Consider the following 16,267-nt stretch of genomic DNA (forward strand, 5'->3'; position numbering starts at 1 on the left):
TTGATGCAACAAAAATTGAATTTACTGTAATTTTTCAAAAATGACTACTTTGCGCGATTTTTTTACAAATTGAAATTTCATTTGTTTTTGTAGTCCACCGTCTGTTTGTACCCGGATTTTCAGTGATTTTACTTTGTTTGGACCAATAAAAAGTATATTCATTGGAAAGCTAATTTAATCTACATTCTAGTGAGGTGCAACAATTCACGCTGTGAGATTTCACAAAAATAGGAAAATTATAAACTTAAAATCATTCCTGAATTTCTAGAACAACAAGCAGCACGTCCAGCAAAACGTGTTTGTTTGCTCTCCGAGTAGGTACGGTGGGTGGTGATCTGCTACATCTTCACTCGTGGCATGGTCTCTATCAGAATCAAGTTTATATTTGCTGATTGTTTTACGAAAAATATCATAATTTGGCAGAACGCTACTCCTGTTGTTTACTAAACAAAATTTCCGAGACGAAAAATTTGGTTTTCGATATTTTCAAAAGCTTGAAAAGAGTAGTCATTAGAAAGTCCCAAATTTGTATGTAAAATTTCAAGCTTGTAAAATGTTATGCGCTGCAGGCTTAAATTGATCCTAGGCCTAGTACAAGGTCTCATGCCAAATTTTGCCAGATCACATCACGGGAAGGGGTCGCTCAACTAGCCTGAAGTTTGTATGGGATTTTGAGACATTTTGTTCGGGAGGAACATGAAAATCCAGATTTTCATGAATAACTTTGGTCCCCTTCGCCCGATTTCTTTTCTTAAAGCCTAAACTATGGCAAATATTTCATCTGAAGACAGCATTTCAATTCGACTTATGATAAAAAAAAAGTTATTACACCCATAGAAGAGGTTACAAAAATCCAATGCCTACTTAGCAAATCTCTGTGCCGATAATGCGCTGAAATGTGCACTGTGCCGAAGACGATAAGTTTGAAAAACCGTAACTGGCATAAGGACTCGAGCTCCCAACCAAAATGATGCATGACCACTACATTCAAGCGAAACAAGAATTGGATTCCAATTGGATAATTCATCCTAGAAACAAGAAAATAAAAAAAAACCACAACTCCGTAGCGAGAGTCGAATTCAAACCACCAACGATAGTAGGGGAAAGGTTTCCTAAATGGGCCTATCGGGTTAAATGACCCTACGGCTGTTTGATGAAATGGCTGACTATACAGCTTATCTAACCAATGCATTTTGATGGTGATACGCTTAGAACATAAGGCATGAAAGAATTTTTTGAATTTACAAACTCAAAAAAATTTAAAAAATCATACAAGGTTTTGATACATTTTGATGTAATATTTCGACTTTTAAAAATTATACGTAAAGAAGCTTAAAACAAAACCTTGGTTGGTTTTTGTTTCTTACTCAAATAAACTTAAGAAATTAAACATATTTCAGCTTTTGTGGAGGTTTAATAATGATTATATAGTAGAATAATAGAGTGTTTTTGTATGCCCCCATCATGTTTGTAAAATGCCTCCATCCTAAAATAACAGGTTAAATAGAATAAATATATGATTTTTTTCATTGAACCATCAAATCCAAGCTCTCAATAACATCTTAAGAGAGAATTGAAGATCTAAAAACAGATTTGATAAAGATTTTCTCATGGATGAACTGCCTCCATAGCATGGCAACCCTAACTTTTGTTTTATTCCATAAAATTATAATATATATAGATTTTCATAAAACTTCAGCTTTGTCGTACGGAAATTATTACTTTCTTGCAGTTTCGATGAAATTATACGGAAATATTGCCCAAAAAACAGAAATTTTGTTCAAAACATAAATAGGCGCATTTAGCCCGCACGGTTTGAGGTTCGGCATTTTAGACAACACTTATAATAAAATCATTTTCTTGGAAACAGAAGAAAATTTTAACATAAAAATTACTCCAATTTATAGAAAACAGATGCCTGCACACGTGTATATAGTTTTTGTACACATATTCGATGTGATATTTGATTAAATCAGTGTTCTGCTTAATAGGCGCATATAGCCCGCTCCTCCCCTATGTGTGTTCAATGGAAGTTAGTCGAAACAGGTTGAAATAGGTCGAAACAAGTAGAAATGGATTTTGACAGTTGGTATTCTGTCTCTTTCCAATTGACTTCGATCGATTTCAACCAGGTCGTCCGTTGAACATACGTTCACCAATACTAATGCGTGTTTTGTGCGTAGTACACACGAATTTCCAGACAGACCGTTTTCATTCAAAAATTTTTGGAACCTGCGAAACGATTACATTTATGCTTTTCTAAAATTCAATTTGGGTTAAAATTTCTTTCAAAATTCATTAAATGAGCAAAAGCCATCAAATAGAAAACTTCTATAGCTTTTTTCGCAGAACGCCAAATTATTTGAAGTATTAAGGAAAGTTTGATAATTGATTCGAAACTTTTTTTCTAGAATGTCACGTTTTTGTTTTCAATTTTTGTCAAAAAGCGTTAAATAATTTTAACTTATTTAGAAAAGTTATTTCAACATCAAGAGCTAGCAGAAAAATTGCATATTCAGATTCAGGGCACATAAAAGTTCAAAAGTACCTCCGGCAAGCACCACATCAAACCGTTTGATTGTGGTGCCAGCAGAGATCATGTAGGGGAAAACTGTACAAGACGCACCAGCGGGGTAAAATGGCCCATGTCATTCTTTTTCAAATATACACTAACCTACGCCTTCGAATGATGTTTTTCTTCATTTTTATTGCAGTAAACAAGCTTTTTCATCATTCAATAGATAAAAAGTTCACAAAATCTACTTTAGTTCTTAGAAACAGAGGAATTAATGGAATCAGCGTGAAACTTGTAATTTTTCATAAGTTACATATAAGATTTTATGGTAAAACAGCTTGCGCAATCTGATCAAACTATAGCTTATCGTTTTACCACTCATGTGCTTTTTCGGAAGACTATAAATATTTTGTTGTATTTTATTAACTTCCTACAAATTTTATCCAAAATCAAACATATGAAAATTGGGGCAGAATGCCCACAAGACCACGTGTTTTACGCTCAAATTTTGAATGCTGTTAACTAATGAGAAAATCCGAATATCAAAACAAAATGCCTTTCTTTTCATTTGCTGACTCCCAAATGACGATAACATTGCATAATTATAACAAATTTCGTCCTTGTTCGAGTTAAAACGGTGCACCAATATTCGATTCGAAAAAATTATCGGCCGCCATGTTTGCCGCGACATCACTATTTCAGTCGAAAAAATTGAATTTCGTTGCCTACTTGAAGGCGTTTTATATATAAGGATATTAAAAAGTGTATTTTGAAAAGCGAAATTTTCGATGAGTTTAGCAATACTAAATGATTTTTAGCCAAAAAATGGTAGTTTACAAAACTACGATGAACATGTAACTAAACATTTGGCGTTTCAATAATTACATTCCGTATAATCATTGTTCTATTTCTTACCACCCTTCCTGTTTGGTGCGTTCTGTCCACTAGTTTTGGCGTTCTACCCCGCGGTTTGTTTTCTGGCTGTTTTAGTTTTTTTACAAAAATATAGTCAAAATCGAGTTTTTATAATATTTTTTCTATTCGATAATACGTAGATTTCATCCTTGAATCGTCGTCAACTCTCAATTTGGTTCTTAAATGATTAGTATCGCTATAAATAGCAATTATGCTTAGCTGGTGCGTTTTGTACAGTTTTACCCTAAGAAAAATTAATTGCAGGCAGCACAGCGACAATCCCGACACGAAACACACAGGACCGACCGCCGACCAGAGGTGCCAGGTCGTTTTGTCAAAAATCAGGACACCGCGAAGAAAAAATCAGGATTTTTCAGGACACCACAAAATTGGTGAAAATAATATGCAGATCTGCTTAGGTTGCATAACTAAAGGCGAAATATAGGTGCTGAAGACGCCTCGAATTATGCAACTGAAGCGAGAATAACCTTGGCTGGCCTGCAGTTAATATCGAAAAACCTCATTTAAATGTCATTTGAATCAAAGAATCTCATTGGTTTAACTGGTTAAACTATTTTATTAAAGATTTGTTTGATGTTCTCATCATTTAACAATAAATTTAGTTATAATTAGGATATTTTTTTGAAAATCAGGACAAATCAGGACATTTTAAGAGCCATTTTCCAAAAATCAGGACAATTCAAGCGTTTTTGAAAAATCAGGACGGTGTCTCGAAAATCAGGACAAATCCTGATAAATCAGGACACCTGACACCCCTGCCGCCGACTGAATCCAAACATCTCTCTGTCTAACACACACGCTGCATGTGTGTTAGTGTGGTAGAAACGAATCCTGCTTTCGAGCTGGATCGGTTTCGACTAGTTTCGATCGATTTCAACTTGCTCCGTTGAACAGGGGTGTCAGGTGTCCTGATTTTTCAGGATTTGTCCTGATTTTCGAGAGGCCGTCCTGATTTTTCAAAAACGCTCTAATTGTCCTGATTTTTTTAAAATGGCCCTTAAAATGTCCTGATTTGTCCTGATTTTCAAAAAATATCTAAATTATAACTAAATATATTGTTAAATGATGAGAACATCAAATAAATCTTTAATAAAACAGTTTCACCAGTGAAACCAACGACAATCTTCGGTTCAAATGATATTTAAATGGTGTTTTAAATATTAACTGCAGGTCAGCCAAGGTTATTCTCGCTTCAGTTGCATAACTAGAGGCGTTTTCAGCACCTATATTTCGCCTTCAGTTATGCAATTCAAGCACAACTGCATGTTATTTTCACCAATTTAGTGGTGTCCTGAAAAATCCTGATTTTTTTCTTCGAGGTGTCCTGATTTTTGACAAAACGACCTGGCATCTCTGCCGTTGAACAACGACCAGACCTGTTTCGACCAAAACATCAGCCGATTGAACAACGACCACTTGACAGAAACTAGTCGAAACCAATCGCTACTTACGATTGAACGCAGCTAGTGTCTTGCCCAAGGGATTGCAGTGGAGAGAAAATTCTTTGCATTTGGAAAGGTAATGATCAAAATTCAACAACTGCTTAACAAATTGCAACAATTTACAACAATAAGCACATTTTCACTCTCTCTGAGCTCCGGTTTCTCTCATTTTAACTTAAACCTTCTGATTCTCTCTAACAAATTGCCACAAATTACCACAAATTCCATTATTGGCAGCAAAATTTGTTTGATCATTGACGATGATTCTCCGTTTATCTCAGTCCCCTGGTCTTGCTAATCCCACATCTTAACCAGTGTACTATATGAGCTTCATGCAGGACGGGGATATTTGTCATAGGGTTTCTGCCACCGATCAATCACAGAAAAAAAACGCACAACGGTGGCTTCCCGGCGTTTGGCCTCTTTTCAAGGTAGTCCTTTGTCTTGCGATGGAAAAGGGAAAGGGAACGGGAATGAAGGAACGGGAAACCCATTGAATGAGAACTGTGTTTGCTTACTGCCTGCTATTATATACACACGCTACATATACACAGCTGCCAAAGCCGGGCAGCTTGGCCGGTGGTTGTTTGCCGTTGGAAGAAATGTTTTTGTTGTTGCTTTTGCTACATACACACGCACAGCTTAGCCGGTGGTTGTTTGCCGGTGGATTGAATTGAAGCAATGTTTTTTTTTGTTGCTTTAACTACATACACACGCATAGCTGGCCGTGGTTGTTTGCCGGCGGATTGAATTGAAGGAACATTTTTGTTGTTGCTTTTGCTACACACGCACGGTACTCGGTTCGCTGGCTGCCTGGTGTTGATCGTTTATTTCCATCCTTCTTCGTCTTGTGATGCGATAGGGAAGGACGTGAAAACGTTTTTATTTTGTTTCTTGCAGACATACGCAATTCGGTTAACTTGGAGGGTTAATGCCGGTGGGAGCAAATCGAATCAGCACCGGTCGCGTTATTTTCTTGTACCAATGATTCTATGTAATTGACTACACGCCATTGGCACAGAGGCATAATTGTGGGTGTAGACTTAAAAAATGGGGTAACTTTTTCTAGGGTGATATTCCCTTCCCGTGATCCGATCTGGCCCAAATTTGGCATGAGACTTTGTACTAGGCCTAGGATCAATTTAAGTCTGCAGCGCATAACTTTTTCAAAATTCGGGTCATTTGGGGCACTCTAGTAATCATGTTTAATAACTGCGTAACCTACGATCTGAACTTGTTTTGTTTGTTTGTTTTATTTATTTCTTAAGAGACTTTAAATATATAATTCATTCGCCTCTTTAGGTTCGATCTGAACTTATTGATTATACTTTTAACTGAATCTTATGATGATGACTATGTGTTTGTCAAATTTTGAATGCTGACATTCCAGTGAAAACGTGTTTTAGTGGCTAAAAAATAATCAAGTCTTGTTAATTTGGAAACAGCTGGATCCACCACATCGTCTCCAGTTTCTGCCAAATAAGAAGTTTTGGTCAAAAAAGTAGCGAAAATTGAAAATCCAATAGAATTCATTTTTTTTAAATATATTTAGGTATATTGAATTTCTTTATTTTTTTTTTCATTTTCAAAACACCGTTCGTCATTTTTAAGCTTCTTAGACCATGAAACGATCAACGCATATCTCAAACTAAAATCTCAACTGCATACGATCCATTGTAAGAAGCATAATGTCCTTCCTTATAGTCAAAACGAACGCTGTTTTACTCACGATATGATAGCTGTTCACAAATACTGCTCAGATGTTGAATTTCGTACCCAGCCAAATGATAGTTTCATCATGTTCTACCCCTGGCTATGTTCTTTACTTAGATTTTTTTTTCTAGAGATTGGATCAGTAGTTTTTCGTTGTCGCACTGTCATGCTCATATACGAAAGTTGGTATCCCTGTGATGACGTCATCGCGAAAATTCACTAGTATGCGAAGACATTGACTAGAGCTTTACTCGATGCTATCCTTGAACCGTCGTCAGTCGAGTTGGACAGTTCCTGCTGAAAGAAACATGAATCCTTCCTTCCCGGTCGTTGTTCCGTGGTCGATTGAAGGACTTTTCCTCCAATCCAATCAGGGACCCATTTAGGGGGTGCTCTAAAACAAGCACGAATACAGCCGGGCTGGTGGGGGAAACCTGCCATTAGGCTGCGAAAAGAAAGAAGAAACGAAAAAGCCGCAATTTATTGTAATGCCACGCAATTTTCCGCTCTACCAAAATATGGACCGATAAACGGGGGAATAATTTGTCGAAACAAAAACCGCTCAAACGGTTATATCCTCAGCCAGCAGTGCCGGTCTTGTTGTGTTGTGTTGACAGAGCAAAAAGAAAAATGTAAAGATGTAAAAATTATCATCCGATGAAATCAATCCCAATGTCTTCCATGATGGTACCAATTAGTTCAAAAATATGGAATAAATCGGAAATAATGGTGCTCAATGTTTAGTAAAATTTCTCGGCCCTCTCACTCTCTGGTGGTAAAATTTGGTGTTTTGAATGTGTGGTGCGTTGTTTTCCCGTCACTGATTTAACCCTGCCTGCTCTTATAGTGTACAGTGAAATCTCCCCAAATGCATGTGGCGCTGCCGAGCTTGTGCACATTTTAAGAATGTATACAAATGTCTAGGGTATAGACGTAAAGTCTTTTCATTTCTTTTCCCCGAATATGTGCTGTGTGACATATGAAAACACGAGAAAATCATCATCGAGTGGAGACCAATGTTGCACAGACTATGTTTATATGTATGTTTATCGATCAGTTTATGTTATTACAATTTTCATTTGCATTGGATACGAGCACATTTTCCGAATGAATTCGTCTCGAAGGCAGAAACAGTGAATAAGGGCATCTTGCCCATTTGCTAGTGCTGGCTAGTTGTGATAGAAAAAAAAATATTGTGATTGCAAAATAACACCACGCTTCCATTATATTGAACGAATAACGAGGGTCCACGCCGTGAATGGCTGTATGCTAATAATTGTGTGTGCATAATCTATGTTAAAGACTCAATTTCTGCGAAAGCGATAGACATGTTCCGATCCTTGGCAGAGAAGTTCTCCTTTCGTAGAAGTAGTTCAGTGGCAGTCGATAGGTAAACTTTAATTTATCAATCAATAGATCTATTCTGCTGGTTTTCAGCTGGTTGTGTATGTATGTTTGTTACACGAGCCGCCATAGCGCATAAATTATTCATTCAAAATCATCTCACAGATATCATGTTTTTTCTGATGTGTTTTTCTCATTGTTTCCCAATCGCTTTATTGTAGAACTAATTGTTAAGATATAGTGTCACTAAATCTCGTTTAAAACAAGTCTTTAGTTTGATTTGACATCAATTTATTTAGGAAAAAAATAATAAATCTAAACTAAACTGGAAAACGATCTATACATAATATAAGAAAGGCTGCTTGCAAACAACTTGAGATTACTTATTCCTATTATGTTTTCAAGATTTTTATCGCCGTCATAACTTTTTATTGTTGATCTTATTTTAAGGTCATCCATCGCAGCATTTTTTTTTCAGCGTTAGGTTTTTTAGTTCTTATTAGTGACATTAGAATCGAAACTCTTGATCCTCCTGTGTAAACAAGGTTCCACTGATATAGTAATGGAAAAAGAGAGGCAGCTACCTTTTTTAACTTACATTCTTCGGGGTGACAGATAGAATGGGTTAGGGCAGTGAGTTGTAAGAGCCAAAAGCTTAAAATTTTAAAAATTTCAGAGTTTGAAAGGGCAACATTAAAGATTTACACACAGTTCCATAAACATTAGTTTTATGGAAATAACTTTGAAATCATTAGAGTTTTTTTCTGACTCTCGGATATTTTCTTCAAATGTGTTTCTGATTACCCTTAAGTACATGGATTCTTTTCTGGATTGTCAACTCTTCTAACATGGTTTGATTCTCTATCAATTTAAATGCGTTGGCAAATATCGAGTCAAGAAAATTTTAAAACCATATCAAGATTGAATGAATACTTTGTGTGAAAGATTTTGATATGTTAACATAAGCAAAATATTCATAATTTCTTCGGCAAAAAAACCTTATATAATTAAGAAGTAAAGGGAAACAAATTTTCTTAAAATTATCATGCTTTTAATGACGTTCCTCACATTTAGTATTTCCTTTCCAAAATCCAGAAGTATGAGGCGTTAAATTCAACTGAAATTTACATAGCCGAAAATTTTAATCTTCAAAAAATATACTCCTGACAACTATTACATTTTTCTAAATTATGACATCATGCGCACTTGTTTTAAAATTTTTATCTTACTGAATGAACAATGAAATACATTGTAGATCATATATAAATGTTTGCTAAAGCTTAGTTTACTGGAAAAAAACTTTGGTTTGACTAGTATAAATCTAGAAAAAAATGTGATTCTGTAGCCTTCATTGAAAATTCGTGACAAATAAAACAGAAACAGTACATTTTAACTGAAAAAAAGTTTCGAAACAAATCTAATAAAAATAAATCATCGGTTACCATTTACCAACACTTAATAAAAAAAAAAATGTTTGTAACTGAAAGTTCGTTCAAAATTTGTGTGCTGTTGGTAAATATTGGCTGAAGGCATCACACTTAAAATTTTAAGTGTGTTCAAAGACTCAAAGGTTTACTTTTTTTTAAATAATACAATTTAACTGTGGCTTGTGATATAGCTCAGTTGGCAAGTATGTTGTGTCCTGACCCAATGTCCGCGAGTTCGAGCCCAAGAGTAAACATCGAACACAGTTGTACCGGATAAGTTTCCCAGTCGCTAAATATGGTAAAACGACTATAATCGAAACAAAAAAAAATACAATTTAATTATTAAAAAACTGCTTCGAGTGAATTAAGTTTTTGATTAAGTATTATGGTATCTAACCAGTGATTAAGTTTTCAAATAGATTTTCAGAATTGAAATTTTCATTCATTTTCAATGCTGATTCGTGTTTGAAGAGCTGTCAAAATTTAATTTGTAATTCTCAATTCTTAGTGTTGGAACTTTGTATTTGAATTACATGTATCTATTCACCTTTTAACCCGTTAATTATTAAGTAAGCTTCCTAGACTTTTTCTTTACGTATCCAGGCCGGGCAAATCCGGTCATTGGGTTTCTAAATTTTAAACTCAAGACCGGGTATTATCCAGGCTAATCCAGCTAAAATTATCCATAGAAAGACAAGATTAAAGCTGAAAAATAAACACACACGAAAAATGATTTTCACCAAGGCACATCACCCAAGTAACATTTAAAGTTTTATAGCAGGCTATTAGATCAAGCTTTAGTTTTATAAGGGCTTAAGGAGTCCAATAAATCTATCGGTGTTGCTTGGGCAGCGATGTTCAAATCTTTTCTCACAATTTAAAAAAAATGCATGCAAATATATTTCCCTAAAATGAGTTTTAAATTTGAAATTTCTTAAAAATTGTGAATAATCTGGAATAAACTAGGGCATTTTTTCTCGATATCCGACCGAACAGGGCATTCCCCAAGTTATTCTTTTGAAATACGGGCCAGCCCAGTTAAAACCGTGCATTGTGGAATGCTAATGAGGTGTATATATGTATATTCAGATACATAAAAATTATCGTTTTCAATGAAAATAAATAGGATAGGATTGAGATGTTTTTTCCAATATTTTTATGTTATTACGTGTCAAAGTTGTAAATATTTTCTTTGAATTGTTAATTTATTCTGATACTATTTTGGAAATATCAACAGATCAATTTTCATAGACAGCAAAAAAGTTATTGCGAGTGCCTGAAATAAAAAAAATAAGAGGGTTACGTTGTTTGATAACAAAACAGAGGCTATCTAAGAACTACTTTTTGTATTTTGATAAACTTTGATTTTCCTGTTAGCTACTGCTGATTTTTTGTGTTCGATTGATTAAAAAGTATACACACGTTTTGGAAATAAAAATATAGTTCGATTTTAGTGTTTGTTGTTTTTTTCTTCATTTGATTATGGCCGAAGAATTTTATAAAAACTGTTGACGGTCCCTAGACGGTGTTACAGTTCCAGGGTTGTTTTTTTTTTTTTGTTAGTTGATCACCCAGGTGGTAAATCCTTTTCACGGATTCCATTCCAAGGCGCGGCGAGCCACCGCGTCCCCCCAGTTTGCTACTCTGGGTCCATGGGCGCAATTGGTGACTCATGATACTATGTACCCCTACACCATAAAGTCCACCTGGGGCCTCTGGCCATATTTCCCATCCGGACTCCTCGTGACTCGAGACCCTCTCACATTCCTCCTCTTGACACAATTTGAGGCGTCTCTACCCGCTTCTTCTCGTGTCTTAAGGCCCTCTTTCAGTACGTCTCTTGATCCAATTCGAGACGAGAGCAACTCGCCTCTCCTCGGGTCCGGAGATATCCACGCATCCAACCATTTCTCCGTCTCGACTCTTCGAGACTCATTCTGAGGCCCATCCACTGGGCGCCACATGTTACGGCACAAGGCCCCTCTGTTCGTCGTGAGTCGATCGTATCCGCTAATCGGGGCCAGGAACCTCCCCAAAAGGCAGATCGATCAAAACCCGCTCGAACATTTGGTCGTCCCGCATATCGGGGTCGCGACTACCCGATACACGTTACGACCCCTCCCTCTTGCAACTGAGCACTGGTACCAAGGTGCCCAGTCGCACCACGTTTGTGCCACACTCGGCACGCAGCTCGTCGGCGGGCTGGCTGCACCAAGTGTGACGTGTAGTTCTCTCGGCCATACGCCTACAGGTGACAAGTCTGTAGACACGTTTCCACTCTGCACCACGGGGAGGTGGAACTACTTCGCAGAGCAATTTTTCCAGGGTTCCAGGATTGTGTGTGTACTTATGTGATATGTACTTCAATTTAAAACACTTCCGTTAGTAAAACAGTAAGGATAAAAAGGAAGGGGTGGATTAAGGATGGATTTTGAAGGTGAAAAAGAGATAGGATGAATTTGGAAAAGGTGCTTAATATTCCCCACTCCAGGTTGCACACGGTTACGAAGACCATTTCCTGTTTTCTCCTCTCAACAGCCCATAGCTTAGACACGATTTTTTAAAACAACAGTTTTTCTTTGCATTTACGGTTAATGATAAATTAAATCTTAAAACAGTGAAAAGCAAAAAAAAAGTGTAAAATTAGAATCAACAAATGATTTTTTACCATTTGGTCCTTTTTGCTTGTTACAGCGGAAATTCTCTTCTGGACCTATGAAAATTCGTGTACCAAACCGATAATTGAATGTTGTGAATTATCGGTTTAGCACGATTTAATTAATTTCATTAAAAAATACTTATATATAATATTTGGGCAGTGAGTTAAAGAGCCGCTGCTTTATATCCAAGGAGCCGTATGCGGCTTGCGAACCACAGGTTGCCGACCTATGGGTCAGGGTTAATGTACAAATTGTTGTTGACAGATCTTTGTTAAATTTGTTTGATATTATAATACATTATTAAAGCCTTTGTGTAATCGATGCGTGTACATAAAAGCTATAAGGCAAAAAATTGAAGTGATTTAGCTCAAACAAATAACAGCAAATTTCTATACAAATTTGAGCATCATTAAGCGACCATTTAAAGTTAACCAAATGAGCGCTGAAATTTGACATGGGCCCTTCTGGCAGCCCAAGGATTGATTTCAGTACCTAAAGTTTTGATTCCGGAACATAAATCCGTTTTGGACCATCTTAATGTTGGTACAGCCGATTAAAATCTATCGAATGAACGTTTCCGTTTTGCCAAAAAGTGAACCGTTCGTTGTGAACACTACAAAATATTTTAGCGGAAAACTTTCCCCTTATTATACCTTTTAGTTGATTTTTTAATTGTTCTTCAAGATTTAACAAGTAAAAAATACCTAAATAAGCATTTGGACAATACCTTATTTCTTCGTTTTGGTACGAAATGTCCTTGATGAAAGTATTGCGTGCCAATTGAATCTCATTGAAAAGCTCATCAAAACGGTTGAGGTTAGAATTGGTTTAGGTCATTAGCTTCAGCACAGACTAGTTTGCGATGATTTTAGCTACTTGTTTCATTCTTTTGGTTTGGTTTCACATGTTTTCTCAAATAAATACCAAATCGTAAAAATTTCCAATCCTTCTCGCTTGAGAACAATTTGGATAATTCATCTTATTCGGTACGATCCGATCTTCGTTGGATTAATCCCAAGCCATCGTGTCATTTTGCGGATCATGGGCAGCAGGCGACAGTTTTTCACATAAGAAGCTTATGTTTGACTCCACTTCGGCTTCTTTGGTTTTTTATATGTCTTAAGGCCCAATCTTACATTGACACGATGGACAGTGCTGAGAGGGGATCCCACTTTTTCACCACATTCTGAACTGAGTCAGTCTTCCTACAGGCGTAGAGCACGCATGAGTATTCGGTTCAAAGTTTTGTTCGCCAGGCCCTGTTTCCGTCCAGATTTTTTTGTCAACAAAATTGCTTTCCTCTCCATACTTCCGAATCGCATTTCGGACCGCTGCAATGCTTACTCCTTCTATTTTCGCCAACTTACTCAGCGAAATGTTGAGGAAAGTACTTACAGCATTTGTGCAAAACATTTTTGCGCTTTTCCGGGAAAATTGAAAGTTTGAAACCTACCACCCCACCGACGTTACAGGGGCTCCCTTTATTAGGCCTCAGGGCGGCTCGCTTACCAAAAGAAATCGCAGGGAGTTCGAACTCTAAGATCAGGAAAACCCCAATTATGCACTTCTCTATCTTTATTTAACAATTGCCACAACAATTCTACTTTATATGCGCAAACTAGTAATGACCAGATGGTTACGGACCTTTTAGGGCCAAGCCCTGGTTGTCGCTGTTGAAAATGGCGGATCTACGGCGATGGTGACGCTACTGCTGACGAGGACGAATGAGCGGGTTGGAGGGCTGGTTGGTCGATCCGAAGGGTTCGTAGTGCGGAATCGACAACCACCTTCGACGTGTGACCGTGTACAGGTCGTTGCTTTCCCATTATGGTGGACACGATCGCTTCGCCTTCGTCAACTCGTCGGGCGTCGCTACCGATCGGGTGGTTACCAAGCAGCGCGGGTTACCGTGAATGGCCCTCTGGTTGTCAGGTGTTGAAGCTTCCTGGCTGCATACTGGTGGCTTGTGGCGCTGTCGTCGAGTTTGAAGGCTGCATTATTTGGGGAAAACCATCACTCATCATTTTCCCTCACTGCGATATTTAAAACTACATTTAGTCGCGACCAATTACTGCAACCTCGATGAAAGTGTTATGTGATGCTTACAAAATGCTTCTTATTTTCATGAAAATAATGAAACTGGACTATACTGAATTTTAAGTTGAATTATTAACATCAACACACAGCAGAAACCAACTTTTTAAATGACATCTGGAATGAGCAGGGTTGTATCAAAATCGTGCTTAGGCATATAGGGACACCCTGTATAGAAAGTATCATGTCAAGTTTCAAATCTAGTCATTCTAAATTAGAGTAATTGAAGAACGAAAGTCAAACTGAAGTCTGAGTACTTTTTTTTTTCCTTGTAGGGGAGAGCCCACTGCGACCAGTAATTGATCTATTGTGGTAATTACCCCGCGTTACTGTATGCTATCAGGCTCACCTGCACTATGGGTTGAAGTGACAGTTGATTGCTGATTAAGCATTTTATCCCAATCGGGTATGATATCAAAGATGTATGATATAACCTTCTTAGGGCTGATATGCAACCATATGTCTTGTGCGCTTATTAACTTTGCCCCAAGTACACGCTCTCTCCTATTTAGGAGGGCGCAGCAGTTGCATAGAAGATGCTCTGCAGTTTCTTTTTCGAACCCGCAGAACCGACAGTCATCGTATTGAATAATGTTTATCCGTTTTAGATGTTGTTTTGATGGACAATGTCCGGTCAAGAGACCTGTGTAAGTACTTAACTCGTGCTTACTTAGTTTCAATATGTTTTTGGAGAGTCGTGCGCTTGGTTCAATGAATCTTTTCGCCTGAGCTGCTCCCTCTGCTGTTCTCCAGTTGGAGACAATAGTGGTGCTTTCCCAGTTCTTGAGTTCCATATTCAAGGCACTCCTCGATACTCCGCAGAAAGGTTCAGGTCCAATAAACAGGCCCTGAGACCCTTCCCTAGCTAGCTGGTCTGCTTCTTCGTTCCCTAGGATACCGCAGTGGCCTGGAACCCAGAATAAAAATACTCTGTTTCGTATGGCCAGGTTTCTTAGTGCAACAATACACTCCCATACTAGCTTGGAGTAACATGTAAATGTACTTAGTGCTCGGAGAGCGGCCTGACTGTCAGAGAATATATAGATACTTGTGTACCTGTACCCTCTTTTCAAACAGGCTAAAGTGCATTCTAGAATTGCTTGAACTTCTGCTTGGAATACTGTTGGCCAGTTTCCCATAGGAATTGAGATCCTGAGTCTAGGTCCGAACACCCCTGCCCCAGTTCTTTTATCCATTTTTGAACCATCAGTAAAGAATTTTATCGATCCGGAAGGAACCGCAGGCCCACCTGACTCCCACACGTCCCTATCGTTGATAGTTACATTGTATGGTATGTCTAGGTTGAAAACGGGCTCCATCCAGTCATCATTCTTTACAATAAGTGAGTTTATTTTAAATATCTTCAGAATTTTTAGGTGTCCTGTAAGATCCCCCTCATAGAGAGTTTTATGTTTGGAGAGTCTCAAGGCACTGCGTTCTGCCTCTAGTTCAATAAATTGATGTAGTGGCAGAATATTTAGTAGGGCATTAAGGGCCTCGTTTGATGTGCTTCGCATGGCGCCAGTTATAGCTAGGGTTGCTATTCTTTGAAGCTTCGCTAGTTTCTTGCGGGCCGTAGCTTGCACAGTTTTGGTCCACCATACTAAAGAAGCATAAGAGATTTTGGGTCTGAGTACTTAGAGTATATCATTGAATCCCAAAATCCCAGGATCCGTAAAAGATAGCATTTTAGACCTTGGATGCATAAGCATAACCCGTTATATAGGGTTTTTTTTTTGGCAAAAATAATTGGATGATTCCTATTCCAAATAATGTTCTCATCAGTGATGCAATTATGAAAAACCAGGCCAGATGAGATTTCATAAAAATGAAGTCCTAGTTTTTAGCGATCTTCTATAGAAACTGAAAGATCAAAACCTTTCAATTTCATGAAATATCTTCATATAATTTTGATAAAAATACAGGGAGGCTATAAAGATCCCGCTCTTTTTTATACGTTTTTCTAAAATGTAAAACACTTTCACATATAACTAACTATATTTGGTTTTTGGGAATAGTTTTTATGTCCGGTGGCACGTTTTTTTTTCCTTTTTTTATAGGAATTTAACCCACAAAGGTCATTTTTCGTCGGAGGTGGCACGTTGCGTTTTCTTAATTCCATCCATAACTTTATCT

At 37.4% G+C, this 16,267-nt stretch overlaps 1 protein-coding gene across 2 annotated transcripts in view; it reads left to right on the forward strand.

Moving 5' to 3' along the window:
• LOC129758503 (oxysterol-binding protein-related protein 9) overlaps positions 1-16,267 on the forward strand; it is a 154,329-nt gene that overhangs the window by 121,651 nt on the left and 16,411 nt on the right. Inside the window, exon 1 of one of the 2 annotated variants that reach the window (XM_055756010.1) lies at positions 6,875-7,996. The exons of the other annotated variant lie outside the window; for it this stretch is intronic. Within the exon in view, the coding sequence (XP_055611985.1) occupies positions 7,935-7,996 (62 nt within the window). The 5' untranslated portion in view covers positions 6,875-7,934. Of the gene's footprint in view, positions 1-6,874; positions 7,997-16,267 lie in introns of those variants that run through there. 2 annotated transcript variants of the gene reach the window in all.

The sequence above is a fragment of the Uranotaenia lowii genome, chromosome 3, assembly GCF_029784155.1.
Source record: "Uranotaenia lowii strain MFRU-FL chromosome 3, ASM2978415v1, whole genome shotgun sequence".
Lineage (NCBI taxonomy): Eukaryota > Metazoa > Arthropoda > Insecta > Diptera > Culicidae > Uranotaenia > Uranotaenia lowii.